General features: G+C 49.9%; 10 protein-coding genes across 10 annotated transcripts in view; 4 read left to right on the top strand and 6 right to left on the bottom strand.

Annotated features, from left to right (window-relative positions):
* act1 (actin ACT1) overlaps positions 1 to 563 on the bottom strand; it is a 1,934-nt gene extending 1,371 nt beyond the window's left edge. Inside the window, exons 1-3 of the mRNA XM_056630090.1 lie at positions 546 to 563; positions 327 to 357; positions 55 to 110 (exon numbers count right to left, since the gene is read on the bottom strand). Of these exons, the coding sequence (XP_056489392.1) occupies positions 55 to 110; positions 327 to 357; positions 546 to 552 (94 nt within the window). The 5' untranslated portion in view covers positions 553 to 563. The remainder of the gene's footprint in view (positions 1 to 54; positions 111 to 326; positions 358 to 545) is intronic.
* Positions 564 to 1,691: 1,128 nt separating this feature from the next.
* On the top strand, positions 1,692 to 2,440 carry fes1 (Hsp70 nucleotide exchange factor FES1; the record flags this gene model as incomplete). The annotated part of the gene is made up of 2 exons (XM_056630089.1): positions 1,692 to 2,093; positions 2,198 to 2,440. 2 exons carry the CDS (start codon positions 1,692 to 1,694, stop codon positions 2,438 to 2,440), a joined length of 645 nt encoding a protein of 214 aa, XP_056489391.1.
* A 1,185-nt stretch (positions 2,441 to 3,625) lies between these two features.
* On the top strand, positions 3,626 to 4,443 carry N7509_005451 (UPF0220 family protein; the record flags this gene model as incomplete). The annotated part of the gene is made up of 4 exons (XM_056630088.1): positions 3,626 to 3,724; positions 3,859 to 4,119; positions 4,204 to 4,301; positions 4,380 to 4,443. 4 exons carry the CDS (start codon positions 3,626 to 3,628, stop codon positions 4,441 to 4,443), a joined length of 522 nt encoding a protein of 173 aa, XP_056489390.1.
* Positions 4,444 to 5,018: 575 nt separating this feature from the next.
* N7509_005450 (uncharacterized protein) lies at positions 5,019 to 6,547 on the bottom strand (the record flags this gene model as incomplete). The annotated part of the gene is made up of 2 exons (XM_056630087.1): positions 5,019 to 6,445; positions 6,496 to 6,547. 2 exons carry the CDS (start codon positions 6,545 to 6,547, stop codon positions 5,019 to 5,021), a joined length of 1,479 nt encoding a protein of 492 aa, XP_056489389.1.
* A 700-nt stretch (positions 6,548 to 7,247) lies between these two features.
* On the bottom strand, positions 7,248 to 7,883 carry N7509_005449 (Vps55 family protein; the record flags this gene model as incomplete). The annotated part of the gene is made up of 3 exons (XM_056630086.1): positions 7,248 to 7,381; positions 7,566 to 7,779; positions 7,845 to 7,883. The coding sequence occupies 3 exons, from the start codon at positions 7,881 to 7,883 to the stop codon at positions 7,248 to 7,250; spliced, it is 387 nt and encodes a 128-aa protein (XP_056489388.1).
* A 365-nt stretch (positions 7,884 to 8,248) lies between these two features.
* pre5 (proteasome core particle subunit alpha 6) lies at positions 8,249 to 9,192 on the top strand (the record flags this gene model as incomplete). The annotated part of the gene is made up of 4 exons (XM_056630085.1): positions 8,249 to 8,300; positions 8,361 to 8,472; positions 8,562 to 8,736; positions 8,759 to 9,192. The coding sequence occupies exons 1-4, from the start codon at positions 8,263 to 8,265 to the stop codon at positions 9,190 to 9,192; spliced, it is 759 nt and encodes a 252-aa protein (XP_056489387.1). The 5' UTR covers positions 8,249 to 8,262.
* Positions 9,193 to 9,513: 321 nt separating this feature from the next.
* N7509_005447 (LOG family protein) lies at positions 9,514 to 10,400 on the bottom strand (the record flags this gene model as incomplete). Its single annotated transcript, XM_056630084.1, has 2 exons — positions 9,514 to 10,198; positions 10,363 to 10,400. 2 exons carry the CDS (start codon positions 10,398 to 10,400, stop codon positions 9,514 to 9,516), a joined length of 723 nt encoding a protein of 240 aa, XP_056489386.1.
* A 671-nt stretch (positions 10,401 to 11,071) lies between these two features.
* Positions 11,072 to 11,614, top strand: N7509_005446 (uncharacterized protein; the record flags this gene model as incomplete). Its single annotated transcript, XM_056630083.1, has 1 exon — positions 11,072 to 11,614. One exon carries the CDS (start codon positions 11,072 to 11,074, stop codon positions 11,612 to 11,614), a length of 543 nt encoding a protein of 180 aa, XP_056489385.1.
* A 278-nt stretch (positions 11,615 to 11,892) lies between these two features.
* Positions 11,893 to 13,050, bottom strand: med6 (mediator complex subunit MED6; the record flags this gene model as incomplete). The annotated part of the gene is made up of 3 exons (XM_056630082.1): positions 11,893 to 12,474; positions 12,546 to 12,892; positions 12,960 to 13,050. 3 exons carry the CDS (start codon positions 13,048 to 13,050, stop codon positions 11,893 to 11,895), a joined length of 1,020 nt encoding a protein of 339 aa, XP_056489384.1.
* A 528-nt stretch (positions 13,051 to 13,578) lies between these two features.
* Positions 13,579 to 15,999, bottom strand: pabA (aminodeoxychorismate synthase pabA; the record flags this gene model as incomplete). The annotated part of the gene is made up of 1 exon (XM_056630081.1): positions 13,579 to 15,999. One exon carries the CDS (start codon positions 15,997 to 15,999, stop codon positions 13,579 to 13,581), a length of 2,421 nt encoding a protein of 806 aa, XP_056489383.1.
* Between the last annotated feature and the right edge of the window lie 350 nt (positions 16,000 to 16,349).

The raw sequence follows: 16,349 nt of genomic DNA, 5'->3' as shown, positions 1-16,349 counted from the left end.
GCTGGCAAGGAGGAGGGGTGTCTGAGGGGACGGAGGGGGTTATGTGGCACTTACGGAAGACAGCTCGGGGGGCGTCATCACCGGCGAAACCGGCCTTGCACATACCCGAACTAGAAACAAAGCATCAGTAAAAAATCCTCTCTATCGATAATCGACATAATTGCTAATCGGTCGGGATCCTGGAGGTGGCCTGGTGTGCGATTGGGACTCAATTTGCCGGGGCGGCGAATTAGGGGGGGCAGTGATTGAGATGGGCGCGACCGGGCGGCGTGAGACCCCAAAACACCAGGACCAACTCTCAGGCGACCAGTTGATTCATCACATACCCATTGTCGATAACGAGAGCAGCGACTTCCTCTGTAGTAGACGAAATGGATTAGCGAGGTGTTCCAGATGAGAGTTGGGATGATGACCAGCAGCTCATGATCAGGCTCAGCTCTCCCCAGCTATTTGGGGGGGGGGAGGCTTAGAGTTGACGTGGCTGGAGTGGCCTCAAGCGAGAACCTGCGACTGAGGGAGGGGGGATATATGATGATAGAACATACCTTCCATTGTGACTGAGAAAGGAGATGTGGATTAAAAGGAGATGGAGAGAAGAGAAAAGGGGAGGAGGGAGTATAGAGTTGAGAATAGGTAGGGGGGGGGGGAAGAGGGAAGAAGAGGGAGACGAGAAGGAAGTGGGGAGGGTTGGGACTGGACTGCCACACACTACACACTTCACACTATGGATCTGCCACTGCCACTGCCTGGTGTGTGCGCAAGAGGAACTTGACCCTCGACTAAACCCGCCCCGATCGTCCCTATATATCTCCATTTCCATGGCTCTTGTCTCCCAAGGCAGAAACACTTTCTACAACTAATCCTACCTCTTCCCATGATGGATTGCGCACCCTCGTGGGGCTCCTATGTTTGGGGATGACCCTATTTCGGGACCGGGGGCATCTTCGCCACAAAAAGAGAAAGAGCAATACAAACAATTTACAGTCTTACGGGAGAGCCGGCTCCACGATTTCACCTTGTCAGAGTCCAATGCACCCAGTAGACGTGGTTGAACAGCATGGCCGCCTGAATTGAGGACCCCAGGCTTCCGCAATTCACCCATCCAGGTTTTGTCGTATGTGGCGGGGAGGGGAGGGAGGGGAGGGAGGCTGTAAAGTTTACGAGTGTACGAGGGTACGAGAGATTGGCCAGGTCACTTCTAAGTATAGAAACCCCTCCTTTCGCTGCAACAAACCACGTTGGAATGCCATGGGAATACTCTAAAGGTACTTGACTTGCTCGCACAACTCCTCGCCTCCCAGGAATGTACGGAGGAATATGTAAAACACCCAATTCCATTATTCATGGTGCTGCAGCCCTTTCCCCTCCCCCCTAGCTGCCACTTCACCTCTTGTCCACTTCCAATTGACCTACTAGCCTAACACAAGCCGCCCCATTTACCGCCATTTCAAAGACGGTGAAGGAAGGTCACGTGTCAAGCCACGTGATATCAGCTGATCGAAGCCGCTGGGCGCTTCCCGAATAGTCTAGTCATTTCCTTAGTCATTCAAATGTGGGTATGGCGGGCAGTTATATCATAGAGCCCGCCATGTATCAAAGTATTCTCGAACTTTTTGCGACTACACTTTATATCCCCAAATACCCTCCACAACCCCTTCACCCCGGAAAATACCATCTCCAATCACACCAAAATGAATCCCGAAATGAACAAGCTCCTCAAATGGAGTGTCCAGAACTCCCAGCAGCAAAATGAGGACGGCTCCGTCACTGCCCCCGCCAGCGCCGAAGAACTCCAGCGCAACCTGACGCCAGACATGATCAATGCGCTCATGGGCGGTCCCTCCGATGCCGATCTCATGAAGGCTGCCATGGAAATGCTCCACTCGGACGAGACGGACCTGGAGAACAAATTGATCGCATTCGACAACTTCGAGCAGATGATCGAGGGTATTGATAATGCGAATAACCTGGAGCCTCTCGGCCTGTGGACTCCATTGGTTAAGTTGCTTCAGCATGAGGATGCTGATATGCGCCGCATGGCCGCGTGGTGTATTGGTACTGCTGTGCAGAACAATCAGACAGCTCAAGATAAGGTATGTGATACCCCGCCAGCTCTACCATTCGGTGAAAAAGCAAAATATATACACATGATGTATACTTGAATATGACATATATAACTAACATATTTATTACACAGCTCATCGTCTTGAACGCCATCCCCTCTCTCGTGAATGTTGCGACAACCGATTCCATCCCCGCCACCCGCAAGAAGGCCGTCTACGCCCTCTCCTCCGCCGTCCGTAACTATCAGCCCGCCATGAACGAGCTGTCCAAGAGCCTCCCCGAAGGCTACCCCACAGATAAAACCGATGCCGCGGACATGGAGGCTGTGGATATGATTATGGACAAGCTCCGCGCTCACCCCGTTGCGTCTGCTTGAAGAGCCACAATCGCAGCGATGACTCTTCATACACCCTGCTGGAGGCATGTGTAGCGGAAGATGCTCGGCGTCTTCCTTTCATCGCAAGGCCTTACTTCCAAGTTACTCTGCCGGTGAAACGGGACAGCTTGGCTTGGCTTGGCTTGGCTACCTTGCCGTGGGTGACGGTCCGAACCTATCATTCACACCCAGACACAACGACGACGGGTGCCTATCTTCTCTTCTCATGAAACCCGTGGGATGAGAATGCGATATTAGGTTCGTGCCGAACTGCTTGCGTTGCTGAAATTACGCATGCTAGTTTCCAGGCAGAAGAAAGTGGTTAGATAGATTTGTATATACCCCGGGACTATGTACTAGGTCCTACTGAATTGACGAAGCTCATGATATGAAACTTCCTGACAAACATGGTCACCTAGAAAGTATGTAAATTTTTACCTACCTAGGTAGTAAAAGTGGTACGTAGTACTTATTCGTGTAGATTGCATGCCAAGGAATATACTGTTGCCTGGGCTAAAGGTTTCATTGTGATCAAAGACATTACGCGTATGCTTTACATTGGAAACTTAATCAAATGCATCCGTGGATACCATGGAGGAATACTAGAACCTCGGGATACGACAGGTAGCGTTATCTCCTTTCAAGGTCCACGGGTTACAGCACTACTCAGTGGCTCGAACCTTGGGGACCCAACAGAATCTGCCTCCATACACATCTGTGGAGAAATTGTCTCGTTAATCCAGCAACTAAACATCTTAAGAATCAATATTTTAGAAATGAGATACATTCAAGTTGGTAACCTTCAATTTATTTGATTTCTCATGTCTAATTTCATTTATGTTTTCGTCCTCACTCAGTGATGTATATATCGCGCAGTATCGTGTGCTCAGGTGGCATACTAGTATACGCCCGGGCGATGACCGACATTTCCACCAACTCCGTCGATAATTAGGGTAAACAAAAATAATTTTTATTCAATTTCCACCTTCAATTCGAAATGGCCCATACAGGGGACTTGGAGAAAGTAACCGCAGTTCGCATCTTCTGCTTGCTAGGTCTACCCTGAGATGTACCTCATACAACCCCCGGCCCGACATTCCTCCGACCACCCCCAGTCGTCATCACAGGCAGCTCCGAGGCCACCAGCTCATTCCCTCCAAATCATCAAGTCAACCCAACAACACAATGGACGTCTCAAACAACCGACTCTTCCGCTTCTCAAAGCCAGAATGGCTCAACAACTCCGCCGTCCGAAACACGGGAGTTTACGTCTCCGGCGCACTGGTGAGTCCTATCGTCCAACTCGACCCGCCCATGGAGCTGGACCTGGAAGACCAGACCAGACCCAAGCCCTACTACCCGGGGCTGGGCTGCATATACCCCGTAATCGCAAACACAAGCTAATCATCCCTTTCTAGTTCGCGGCCGGATTCTTCTTCCTAATCGACGTCGCCTCATTCTCCCACAGCCCCCGCAATGGCTCGGACGTGCATATCAAGTTCGTCGACTGGATTCCCGGCATCTGCTCGGCGCTGGGTATGCTGGTGATCAACTCGATCGAGAAGTCGCGGCTGCAGGCCGATAGCTTCAGCTACAGTGGTAGTGGGGTTGCGTGGAAGGCGCGCTTTGTGCTCTTCCTTGGATTTGCTTTATTGGCTGGTGGACTTGCGGGCAGTGTTGTACGTTTTTCCCATGCATTTATTGATATTGTGCTTGTGTCCCGGAGATGAGCAGTGACTAATCTTCTTTCCTTTTTTGCGCAGACGGTTATGGTTCTCAAGTATCTTATCAAGGATTATCCGATTCAGACGCTATACTTTGGTATTGCGAATATTGTTGCCAATGGTCTGGTTATGCTGAGGTATGTGGAGATGAGATGTTGATTGCGATTGCATATTCTGATGTTGATGTTGATGCTAATGCTAATTCTACGCGACAGTTCTATTGTTCTCTGGGTTTCTCAGAACATCGAGGACGATTATACCTACAATCTCGCATTGTAAAGAGATGCTTTGATGAGGTACCTGGAAACTCGTGACTTGGTTTGTCTGTATTTTATGCGCGGATATGATGGCTCCCCTTTTTTGATTACTCGCATCTCTGGCTACCCTGTTAGAGCTTAGCATGGATGAAATCTATTTTATGACTCTTCCACAGAATGACACGGTTTTCGTAGATTGTATCCAGGAGGCTTGCTCATTAAATACCTAGTACTGGTTTATTCACGCTATAATGCTCTCATTGCCATCGGCTAGATGGCAATGAGAGGGATACATGCTTTTAGTATTCTTGTTCGTAACAGGAATCGGAGAAAGATCCCAAGGTTCCTAATAGCCTGATCTAAACTGGCATAATTATACTACGCCGAAACAAATCACGAGTCGTAGCAAAAAGAAGACAATCGCCATGATATTGAACTATGAAAATGAAAGCTCTGGTAACGAAACTCCTTGCAAATGTGTGCCTAATGCCATCCCATGCGAAACCTAAAACGCCAATTCCAAATGAATAGATACATGAATCCATAAAGTCATAATATAGCATCCGCGAGACACCCATCCCATCCCAGCCCATCACATCAATGATCTTCACAGAAAAGTCGCAGGAGCTCATCAATGCAAGTCATCGCTTTACCCTTCTCCAATACCGAAGGGGAAGATCCAGACCCGACAGCCGGATCTTTGAGATATTTGCGCAATGCAAAGGCGGCGGCTTTATAAGTCGCGTGATACATTGCTTTAAACTCATCATCATCCGCCGAGGCACCGGGAGCCGGTGTCTCGGCACGCGGGATTTCTGGGGCGGGCGTTGCGTTCGATGATTCTGCTGGATCTGGGTCCGACCCTCCTCCTCCTCCTGCAGCTGGTTTAGTCGCGGACTTTGCGTTGGAGCGATGAAAACCGTAAAGCCGCATACACGTCAGAATTGTGCGCGTGATGAGGCTCTTGTTATCCGCAATGATGGATTCGGGATTTTTAGGCGGAGATGAAGGTGCCACCGCCGCCGCCGTGGTGACTGACTTATCAATATCTCCCTCTGCGAAGGATGACAAGGCAGATGGTGGCAGGATTTGTTGTGATCCACGACGAGAACCTTGTTCTAGGAATGGGTTTGGCGTTGGTGCACGTTTTTGCGGATCGGCGTTCACATTCACACTCGCACTCGCACTGGGGGTAGCGCGAGAACCGCGAAAGCTTCCCTGTCGGTGTAGATTGGCTCCGATGGATACGGAGCGGGATCTTCGAGCCGCGGCGATGCGGTCGAGACTTGGGAGTCCTAGTTGGTCGTCATCGGGCTCACGCTTTATACGGAGCGAGGAGATGTTTTGCGAGGATGAGGATGGCCGGATCGGTGCCATCATTTGTGAGACGGCTTCGCCGCCTCTTTGGCGGACGCGCCGGTGGTGTAGCGCTGCGCTCTCGAATAGTGTTGCTACTCGTTTCCGTTTAGGGCTAGGCGAGCTGATGTCTGGGAGGAACTCGGCTGGGGCAGAGCCATGTTCGCCGCTGGAACTTTGTGGTGGAGAAGGGAAGGCTCGGGCTTGTTTGAGTTGGGTTGTAGAGAGGGGAGCTGCATACACTCGCAACTCATATGGTTTCGTTGTGGAGGCATTTGTATTGTTGTTGGTTTCGGACGGAGACGAGTGTGGAGGAGTGGGTGGTCGTGCGCAAGAGGTTGAACTGGATAACACGCCATAGATCAAGAAATCAGAAGTAGCGGGACCGGTCTTCTTGATCGTACTGCCAGTAACTCTGACCAACAGGCCAACCGGGCACTGTAGGGATTGGTGTAGATCCAGCTCATCTTCGTTCACCCAGATTGCGCCGGTCAATTTGCGCTGGAGCCATTGTGACGTCGTCGGGTTGAGTGAGTGTAGTTCAAGATTGGGGCCAGCGCGTGCGTGGAGAGGGATGAGAGCTGGATTCACAAAGCTTCGAAGCTCGAGTTTGCTGTCTTTGGATACATCGCATTGCCAGTGTGACGTCGAATCAACCAAGCGGATACCTGGTATGTCAGCCAACTGTATACAGCGAGATCGGTGTTTATTGCTTTACCTTCCAACAGCTGGTCTGGATCCAGGGCAATAGACCCTGACCAGACGTTCATATTCAAGAGTTACCAGGTCGTAGTACCCTCAGATTCATCTTCGTGGTGTTGTTGAACCTTGGAAGTGGGCGGTCAAGCATTGGCATCCTGCAACTTCGCCGACGCGCCTGGAACGCGCGCTAGTGGGGTCGGTCTGACATGGGGGCACTACGCATTCATGAGACGGACTTCCAATCAAAGGCGGCAATGACCACTTCCCAGTATTAGAAATGCCTACTAGTATGACCCCTTATTGACGATCTTGAGAGTTTCGGAGTGCCAAAGGTAAGTGATACTACAAAATTCTCAAGTCTAGGTACTAGTACGACATTCAACTCCCAGTCACGGGATTCAATTGACGAACATTCCAGCGATTCTACACAAAAATTTTGGTAATCTGATAGATCCAAAGAAAAACTTGAACTGAATGCGACATATATATATATACACTGTGTTAAAAACCATTCAGAGTATCATAGCTACCATAGCCAAAGAAATGCTGGCCATACAGGTATGGCAAATTGACGCTGGAACTATCTCCAGCACCCACCCGAAGTATATGGCCCAGGTGTGCAATACGTGAAAATCAAGTTGGTCGCGCAAGAGTAACATCATCATGAAAAGCAATGTGGGTGTGTGAGGAACCCTTCTCGTTGTACTAGAACAGGGAAGTGCCGGTTGTACTTGTACCCAGTCCCGCCCGAGGAGCCGTCATTCGCTATCAGAACTCCTCCTGTTCTTGGAAGAACATGGAAAAGCTGATAATAGTTCCATAAATCAAAAGACCGCCGAAGATAGACATGATCATAGCCGGGATTTCGATGGCTCCGCTGTGAGCTAGAACTCCGGGGAGGGCTAAGTACGGGGTGGGGTGTTAGCAATCTCATTTAATGAACACGGGCGAAACGAGCAATGCGGAACAAATTAATGAGTTTCCCCGGACGATATCCAAAAGACGTTTCCGATCTCGGTCCCGGGGTACTCAATCAAATGGACTGCTGGAGGGTAAAGTGACGCATTGAGAAGGCGACCAACTTACCAATACCAGTCAAAACCAAGAACCCAGTCATGAAGCGCCCGAAGTCCATCGCTGAGCTACTCGAGCTGTCCATAAAGTCGTCTGGGTTCGCACATCGTGCACAGATCCAATTGGGAAGCGGCGCAATGATATAGATGGCAACGACCAACAAAGGCCAGTACTTGTGCCATAGTGCGGAGGAGAGAATAACGAGGAGGAATCCGATCGCAAGCACCTGTTATAAGTCAGCAAATGTTCCTTCTTCCACTGGCGCAAGATAGCAGGCGGGGTGCAGCGTACAAAGGAGAGCGCGATGATGGTCTTGAGTCCAGCAGCCATGATTGCGGAGTCACCGAAGCCGTTTGGTTGTCGGGAGGGGTTAAGATCAGATATGGAATGGTAGCGCAAGTGTCAGACAAGGTATCTCAGTAGTAGTCGAGGGATGGCAGCCCCATTGACAGGGAGCGAGGGGAGAGATAGCTTTGGAGGTGTTGCGAGGAATGAGTGACGTTGGCGCCTGAAGGTCACTGGGTGTTGCGGCCTCAGGCCACAAGAGCTCGATGCTTCACACCGCGTCACCTTAACTGCCTGCTTCAGCTTCCCCCATCTCCGCCCCCGAGTCCTTCTCTTGTTGTTGCGCTTCGATTTCCCCTCATTGATTGCCAGATTCACCTCTATCCTCTATATCTGAAAGACCCATCAGTCTCCTCCATTCGCGATGTTCAGAAACAACTACGACAACGATGCCGTCACCTTGTAAGACCTTACCCCAACCTCTCCGCGAATTCATAATCAGTTCTAACAGAAGCCCCAAAGCTCCCCGCAAGGGCGGATATTCCAGGTTGAATACGCACAGGAAGCAGTGAAGCAAGGATCCGTGGTCGTGGGATTGGTGAACAAGACACATGTAGTGCTGGTCGGCCTCAAGGTTCGCTCTCCACTCCACTCCATCTGTCCCTCAACAGGGACGATAGACAACAAATCAAGACAATGAACTAACCTACGATTCCCCTCCAGCGTAATGCCGAAGAACTCTCCTCCTATCAGAAGAAGATCATCGAGATCGACTCCCACATGGCCATTGCCATCGCTGGCCTGGCCTCAGATGCCCGCGTTCTTTCCAACTTCATGAAGCAGCAATCTCTCGGCTCCAAGATGACCTACGGCCGGCCAATCCCCCCTGGACCGTATCGTTAACCAAATCGGCGACCGAGCGCAGACCAACACGCAGCACTACGGAAAACGGCCCTACGGTGTAGGCCTATTGGTGGCTGGTGTCGACGAGTCCGGCCCGCATCTGTTTGAGTTCCAGCCCTCGGGCCTCACACATGAGATGGCTGCCTGTGCTATCGGTGCTCGTTCCCAGATGGCGCGCACGTACCTGGAGCGGAATCTCGACAAGTTCCCCGATAGCAGCCGCGATGAGCTGATTACCCACGGTTTGCGAGCTCTCAAGGAGACACTGTCGCAGGATAAGGAGCTCACAGTGGATAATACCTCGGTTGGTGTGGTTGGATTGGCGCCTGAGGGGTCAAAGGGCCGGATTGAGAGCTTCAAGCTTTACGAGGGTCAGGAGACGGTGCCCTTGTTGGAGGCCCTTGAGCGGGCAGATGGTGCCGCAGAGGAGTCCATGGAGGTCGACTCATAAACTTCTTGATTTTTAATGATTCGCATAGACATGAAATATTATCTGCTTATGCTGTGCCTTTTTGCCCTTAGGGGTTTTTTTACTATATATTACTGTATGCTCATTGTTGGGATGGAAAAGTGCCCATTCCAGGCCTAATAGTTTCTACTCTATCATCTAGAGCGTTCATGATTATGGACCAAAAGAGAAGAAAATAAAGACGAAAAGAAAAACGAAAGAACCCCCGAAAATACAGCCCATAAGAACCCAGAACCCCGAGCTCCACGCGCTATGTATGTCTGGATCTATGCAATATCCAATCTGAATGACGTACTCGTATCCTTATTCTTCTCCCCAGTTCAGTTGCATTCGATCACGGCTGACCTGGTACTCCACAAGCTTGGGCCAAACCTCGGCCACATCACGAGCCTCAGCCAAGATCGATCCATTCTCGCCAGTGATAAAACCGGAATCGACTGCATTGCGAACCCAGGCCAGGAGACCATCCCAGTATCCATTAATGTTCACCAACACCAAACCAACCCGGTGAATTCCGAGCTGGTTCCAAGTCGTCATCTCCATGACTTCCTCAATAGTTCCGAAGCCACCAGCAAGAGAAACAAAGCCGGATCCCTTCCCACCTTCCATAACCTTTGTAGCCATCAACCGCTTGCGCGTGTGCATGTCCGGCACGATAGTTGTAATACCATATTCCGACTCTGGAATACCTGCTTCATCGATAGCCTCTGCGACGACGCGCTCGGCAGCCTTGCCTTCGCCGTTTTGTTGCGCTGAGGTGCCGTTGCCGTTGCCGTTGCTCTTCGTGGAGACTTTGACTAGGGCACGGGGGATGATGCCGTGGACAGCCTTGGGACCGGAGAGAGAAACGAGGGTTCTGGCAATCTCGCCCATTAGGCCTGTTGTTCCGCCGCCGTAGACTAGTTGGACATTGTTCTTGTGGAACTCTTGGGCGAGGCCCCGCGCCGCCTCGAGGTGGACTGGATCGTTACCTGCCCCGGCACCACAGCTAAAGGGAAAGAGGTTAGTATGATTTGTTAGAGTGAGTTTCCCGCCCAGAAGAGAGCTCCCTTCCCCCCCCCCCTTAAAGCTGCTGAGGGCATATTGAGGATGCTGGGGAGGTCCGCGGGGAGGAAGATCGGCGGGTGAGGGGGAGGGGGAAGGTTGACTCACAATACACAAACCACCGCAGGCTTGTCTTGTTGGGTCATGATGAATGATATGATATCCGTGAAGCTATACAGATAGAGTGTCTCGTGTACTCGTGAATAAAATAGCAGGGAGAAGACGATATATGTATTCTTTGTGACGTGGCAGAAGAACGGAAGTAGTAACAATGGTTCCCAGAGATCCAGTGGTTATGGGACTCTTAGAACTCTTCTCAATGGCTGAGAACTATAGGTTCCACCACGATAAGAGATAAAATGGGTGACTCAAATGACTCAAATGCACGGAGGCTGGTTAAGCTGTCCGACTGGCTGGGTTCACCAAACTACCAACAGGTTTGGTCCTTTTGGTGATCCACTTTGGTTTGACGTGGTCAGCTGTACATTGGTTGTTCTGGAGATCTAGTGCGAGTATAGTCAAGTCCTTCATGCCCAGGCTTTCTCAGTAAACTATAATTAGATGATCCATACTGTAGTTATAGAGATCACAATAGAACCTATGCTACTGAGCCCAACCTTTCAAACCATCTAGTAGTAGTTCTAGTAGCAATCATATAATGGTAGATCTCCCATACAACTCCTTACTGTCCAAACCACGGGAGTCACGCTGGTAACTTGAATTTCCTCTACTATACCCCCACTACATATCACATACCACATACCACATTCAAACGGCAAAATATACCTAGCTTCAAGTTCCATCTCATCCAACAACCATGAAAAACAAACGCCATGTCTTCCTTTCTTTACAACATCGCTCCGCACTCTCGATCCGCGAAAACAGACAACGACTCGGCCACGCAGCCTTTCACTGGGGTATACTCATATGCTCCAAAAACCCCACAGAATCAAATTGCTGCGTTTTCGACGCAAGTGACGGAATCCTCCTAGACGAGACAACCGGCATAAATCTGAACCCTGACGGCAACTGGAACTTCCGAGAAAAGACCTATACCGACCCTCAAGCGATTGCTCACTTTTTGGGAAGTGTGATGATTGAGAAACTACCCAAGGGAATCACCAACGCGGGTTTTCGTGATATTCTCAAGGATATTGCACTTCCACAACCTGGTGCTAAGCCGGAACAAAACTGCGTTAGCTGGACTAGAAATGGTATTTTGGAATTACAGGAGAAGGGTCTTGTTGAGCAGTTCGATCTGGATCGGTTCATGGATGATGCTCTTGCCTATGCAGATAAACATTTACGAGACTACAACTCTACACCTGCTAGTATCAACTACACAGACCGGCCTATGTAAGCATCAAATCGGAGAATGCTCAACCTAGGCCGTAGGCGATGTAGAAAGATGGATCGCCAGATCACAGCCAGCCCTGGAGGGCCGCAAAAATATTGACATCATGATATTTGCCATTCAACGCATAGTCAATGAAGAATCAAGCTACGGCTGTTAGAAATCCAGAAATGCCACATTGAATATTTCATATCGGCCAAGTTACAAGTGTCTTCCAAGTGTATAAATAACATCTTTCGCATTCCATGTCTATCATAGAAAGGGTATCATAATTACAATTCAATTCAATTCGCAACGCGATTCTTCTTCCGTTTCCCCTTATTCTCACCAGAGCTGGGCGGCGAGTTACTCTTATCCGAAGCTTTCCCAGGAGTATCGACTCGGACCTGCGGTGTCGACACCCGGCCGGGTACAGGTGTACTGACTGATGCCGATGCCGATGCAGCAACTGCCTTCACGGTAGGTTTATTCGCAGCTGCAGCACGGTCATTCTCACCGCCATTTCTGGACAAGATGAACGATCCCGGTTCACCCTGCAAGGGATTTTCGTCCATAAATTCGTCCCCGTAGCGAGTGAAGAGGTTGAATGCGTCGGCTAAACTGCGGGTATCCTGATAGCTGGAGCTGGAGCCCGAGATTCCCAGTCCTGTTTTACTAGTTGTTTGTGTTTCGATGCTGGATTGCGTTTGGGAGGGTATATCGGGCATGGGTGTGTTTTCTTTGCTCTGCTGAGAAACAGATCCCTGCTGGCTGGATTCTGCGGTGCGGGCCACGGGTGGCAGGTAGGTGTGTCCGTGAGATGGGGTGAAGTTCGGCAATGTTGAAGCGGTCTTCATGAGTCGAGATAGAGAGGTGACGGCCGACAACTGGAAGTAGAAAGAGTCGCGTTAGCGGCTTGTTTGATTCCGAACCCAGAAGATACAAAGCAAAAACTTACAATTCGGTTACCAACTACACTGGCAACAGAGGGCGCCATGTAAATGCAGTCGCCGACAACAAAGTATGTCGAGATTACGGTCACCTCGTCGCCTCGCCGGTTTTGCTTCCGAATCACCCAGACATTGGACGGCTCATGGGCGAAGCGAGTGTCCGAATGCGCGGCGGCTTGTAAAGGATCGTAGGATACGATAAATTCAAGGCCAGACATTGTCTTTAGACGATCTTCGAAGGCTTCGCGCGTCTCGACGAAGTGGCGGAAGGCTTCATTGTAGTTTGCTTGGATGGCGAGGGAGGCATTATTCGAAGTTGGATCAAAGAAGGGGGACTCGGCGAAATAGAATAGAACTATCGGAGGAAGAAAAAATTGATATTAGCAATCTGAGAGAAGTCAATTGTCATGAGGCGCACTCACTATTGTTGGAGTGCAGGTAACCGCCCATCATTTGGACGTGCGGGGGAGACCGCCAGAGGATCTCCTCCATCGAGGAATCTTGGCCTGCCATGAGTAGCTTAGATTTATCACGTCAGCCGTATTTCGGGCCAGCTTCATTTGTCTGCCTTTCAGCTTTCGACTGGAGGCGCGAGCGAAATTGTGACGTGCAGATAAAGAAGGGCGGAGAGTTGAAGCGGAGAAAAAGACGTTTAGCTTGTTTGCATATGGTCGATCACCGACTAGCTCCAGTCAGCTAACTATAAAGAAATTAGTATAGTTCCTCACTTTATTCCACCTTTTTCACTTGCCAACCTCCTAACTAACTTTTCATACAAATATTTGAGTTGCTGGCAGGACTGTGATCTATCTATGTATTGTTTGTTATTTAACTAGGCTATTTGCCCATGTGTGCTATGTAAAATCTATAGAAAGCAAACCCCAACTCCAACGCTTGATGTTGAATGCACTTCAGCGACCAGCTGATAGATCCGGATGTTGAAAGCACGATCAGAGTGCTCCGTGATCTTGTGACAGTAGTGGTCGTACTCAAATACCACAAATGTACAGAAAACGTTCATCTCAACCTCATTCTAGCAAATCAGGCAGGATTGGATGGCCTGAAGACATTTTGGACAGTGTTCAGTTTTGTCAGCATTTCCTGCCACTCGCCCTCGGCGGTGCTCAGGGTAGTGATAGCGCCACCGGCACCAATTCGCCAGACTTGTCGATTGGACTCATTCGCCGAGTTAGAGGTGAAGGCGGTACGGATCAGAACCGAAAAGCTTCCACCACCACCCAAATCAAGATAGCCCATGACGCCAGAGTAAATCCCGCGTTTTCGCGCTTCAATTGTTTGAAGGTGCATGCAGGAGCGTTCTTTGGGTGCCCCTGTCATAGAACCAGGAGGTAAGCATCGCTGAAGAGCCGTGAGACCATGAACACCCATATTCGAGGTTTTGAGTTGTGGCATGTGGCGAACAGAACATCCCAGATTTTCAGGGCTGACTTCGCCCTTGACATGGGTGATCATTTGATAGACTCGGCCATGATCTTCCACCTCGAGAAGCTTCTCAACGTGAACGCCACCAGAGCCGCAGATGCCATACAAGTCGTGCCGAATTAGATCGGCGATCATCAGATTCTCGGCCATTTCCTTCGACGATCCTAGGATTGCCTTGGCCTTTTCGAAAGTCATCGAGGGTGACTTTCTCACGGTGCCTTTCATTGGCTTCATTTCTAGCATGGAGCTGCGGTCCCAATTGAGGAAACATTCCGGGCTGCTGCTGACAATCTTTGTATTTCCGAGGTCTCCGAATGCACTGAATGCAGCAGGATTGTACTTTCTCAATTTTTTGTATAGCTTCCATGGGAATTCGAGGCGATCGTTTTCTCCGGTTGGGATGGGAAGGGAGATCGATGTTTCGCCTGTAAGGCAAAGTTCATAAGATTCACCAGCTGTGAGCTGTGCCTGACAAGCTGCGATTTTTTGTTTGTACTCCGACTCGTCGGGAGTTGAGTGGATGCCCTCACGAAGAATCGGGTCCAGAAAAGCAACATCATCGCCTTGGCTATTTTCTGGGCTAGGGGAACACTCTTGCAGGAGTTGTAAAGTTTCATCAAGCCACCCAAGAGGCAAATTGTCCGATTCATTGGTTGATTGAACCACAGCATCCCCGGTAGTGTTGTCAATCACGATACTTCGCTCACACCATAGAAGACTGGCATCCGGGAGATCTTCCCGAGAATTGCCACTTGAACTACCAGAAAATTTAGGTTTCGGTGACGATCCATGGGAATGAGGAAGGCAGGCCAGGCCAAGCTCGTAGGAGAAATATCCTAGGAAGCCGCCCCAAAAGGGGATCTGAGAACTTCCAGAGTCGACCTTCTTCATATCCATCAAGTAACGCAAAGCATCCCATAGCTGATCGACGGAGATGCGCTTCTCTATCTTCTGCTCTTTGCCGTGGAGTTGGTACATCTTGATATTTTGCGTGTCGGCCCAGTATTCCAACCTCCAAGATCCAGGGCTCGGGACTGAGATAATGCTATATCGGCCATTGGATTGAAATAGCACCGTGGGAGATCCTGGAGTGTTGAATAGGTCACTGATAGCCTCGGGGCTCAGAGAGTCCCGGGCAAATACTCGATGCGCGGAACACACAGACGTAGCGGAGCTCCAGTTCAACATGTCGTATGCGATATTCGGAAAAGGTGTGGTGTCTTCACAGGGGCTGATTATTGCGGTGGGTAGCTGGCCATAACCACCGCGGCCAGATACTTTGTTATATTTAAGAGCCAGTTGCCACCAATTTCGCAACAGTGTCTTGCACGCTTCTCTTTCTGACTTGCACGATTCAGGGTGAAACTGAACACCCCAGAATGGCTTGCGGCGATGTCGAACGGCCATTGGAATCCGGTTAGTCGGAGTATCGCCATCCTCCAGAGTCAAAGATGCCAGAAAGTCTAGGTCATTGGTTGGCGAAGTGTGCGATTCGATCGTCTCGTCAAGATTGGCGTAGAGGGAATGGTAAAGTGTCACTTCAAGAGATGGAACATTTTCAAATATATCTTTGGCCGTCGTGGGGATCTGACGAACTTGGCCATGTATAGGATAAGGCAGTCTATCGATGGGGATGCCGTGATGTAAGCACAAACTCTGAAACCCGAGACAGATCCCAAAAACCGGGAGCAATTCGGCATTCTCCAAATTCCAAATATCCTTCATGATGCCAACATCTTTGGGAATTCTGGGGTTTCCAGGTCCTGGTCCGAGGACTATGGCTTCATAATGGCGCAGGAACTCGTGCATGTTTCCATCAGGCCACTCGGAGTCGATAGTTATGACGGTGACTTTAACGCTGAGCGTCTCCTCAAGCATCGCGACGACATTGTAAGAAAATGAGTCATAGGCGTCAACATAAAGAATACTCTTGAGATGAGGCACTGATATGTCGGATTTGCGGGATGAGCATGCAGCATCTCCATCCCAATTGCCATCTGTGCCAAGCAAAGGTGCCATGATGAGGTCGAGGCAGCCCCGCTAGAAAAATGGCGGCCAATGCACAACAATTGCAGGGAATAATGAAATAGTTGTCACTAGAAGTGATGCAGTGTTCCTGCAGGATCTCTGGTGCCTGTCACAACTTGGTGACTAATTTTGCTGGAGTCAGGTATGGCCCGGATAAGGCTTCGGTGGCGAGCGTCGAGTTTCCCCTCTCCCTCTCTCACACTCGCATAGAACGGGGCGGTTCTTTCCGCGGGGAAAAGGAAAGGTCAGGCAATCAACGGCTCATTGTGCCCACTTGGTTATATGAGTATTGGTATGAATGAGGCCGTTTAACAATGCATTGTGAGGGAGATGAGGTTGCA

This window comes from Penicillium cosmopolitanum (genome assembly GCF_028827165.1).
Source record: "Penicillium cosmopolitanum strain IBT 29677 chromosome Unknown utg000006l:49.0-5199605.0:1.0-5204138.0, whole genome shotgun sequence".
NCBI lineage: Eukaryota > Fungi > Ascomycota > Eurotiomycetes > Eurotiales > Aspergillaceae > Penicillium > Penicillium cosmopolitanum.
The sequence above is the reverse complement of the archived record's forward strand: the minus strand, read 5'-3'. Positions and strand labels throughout refer to the sequence as shown.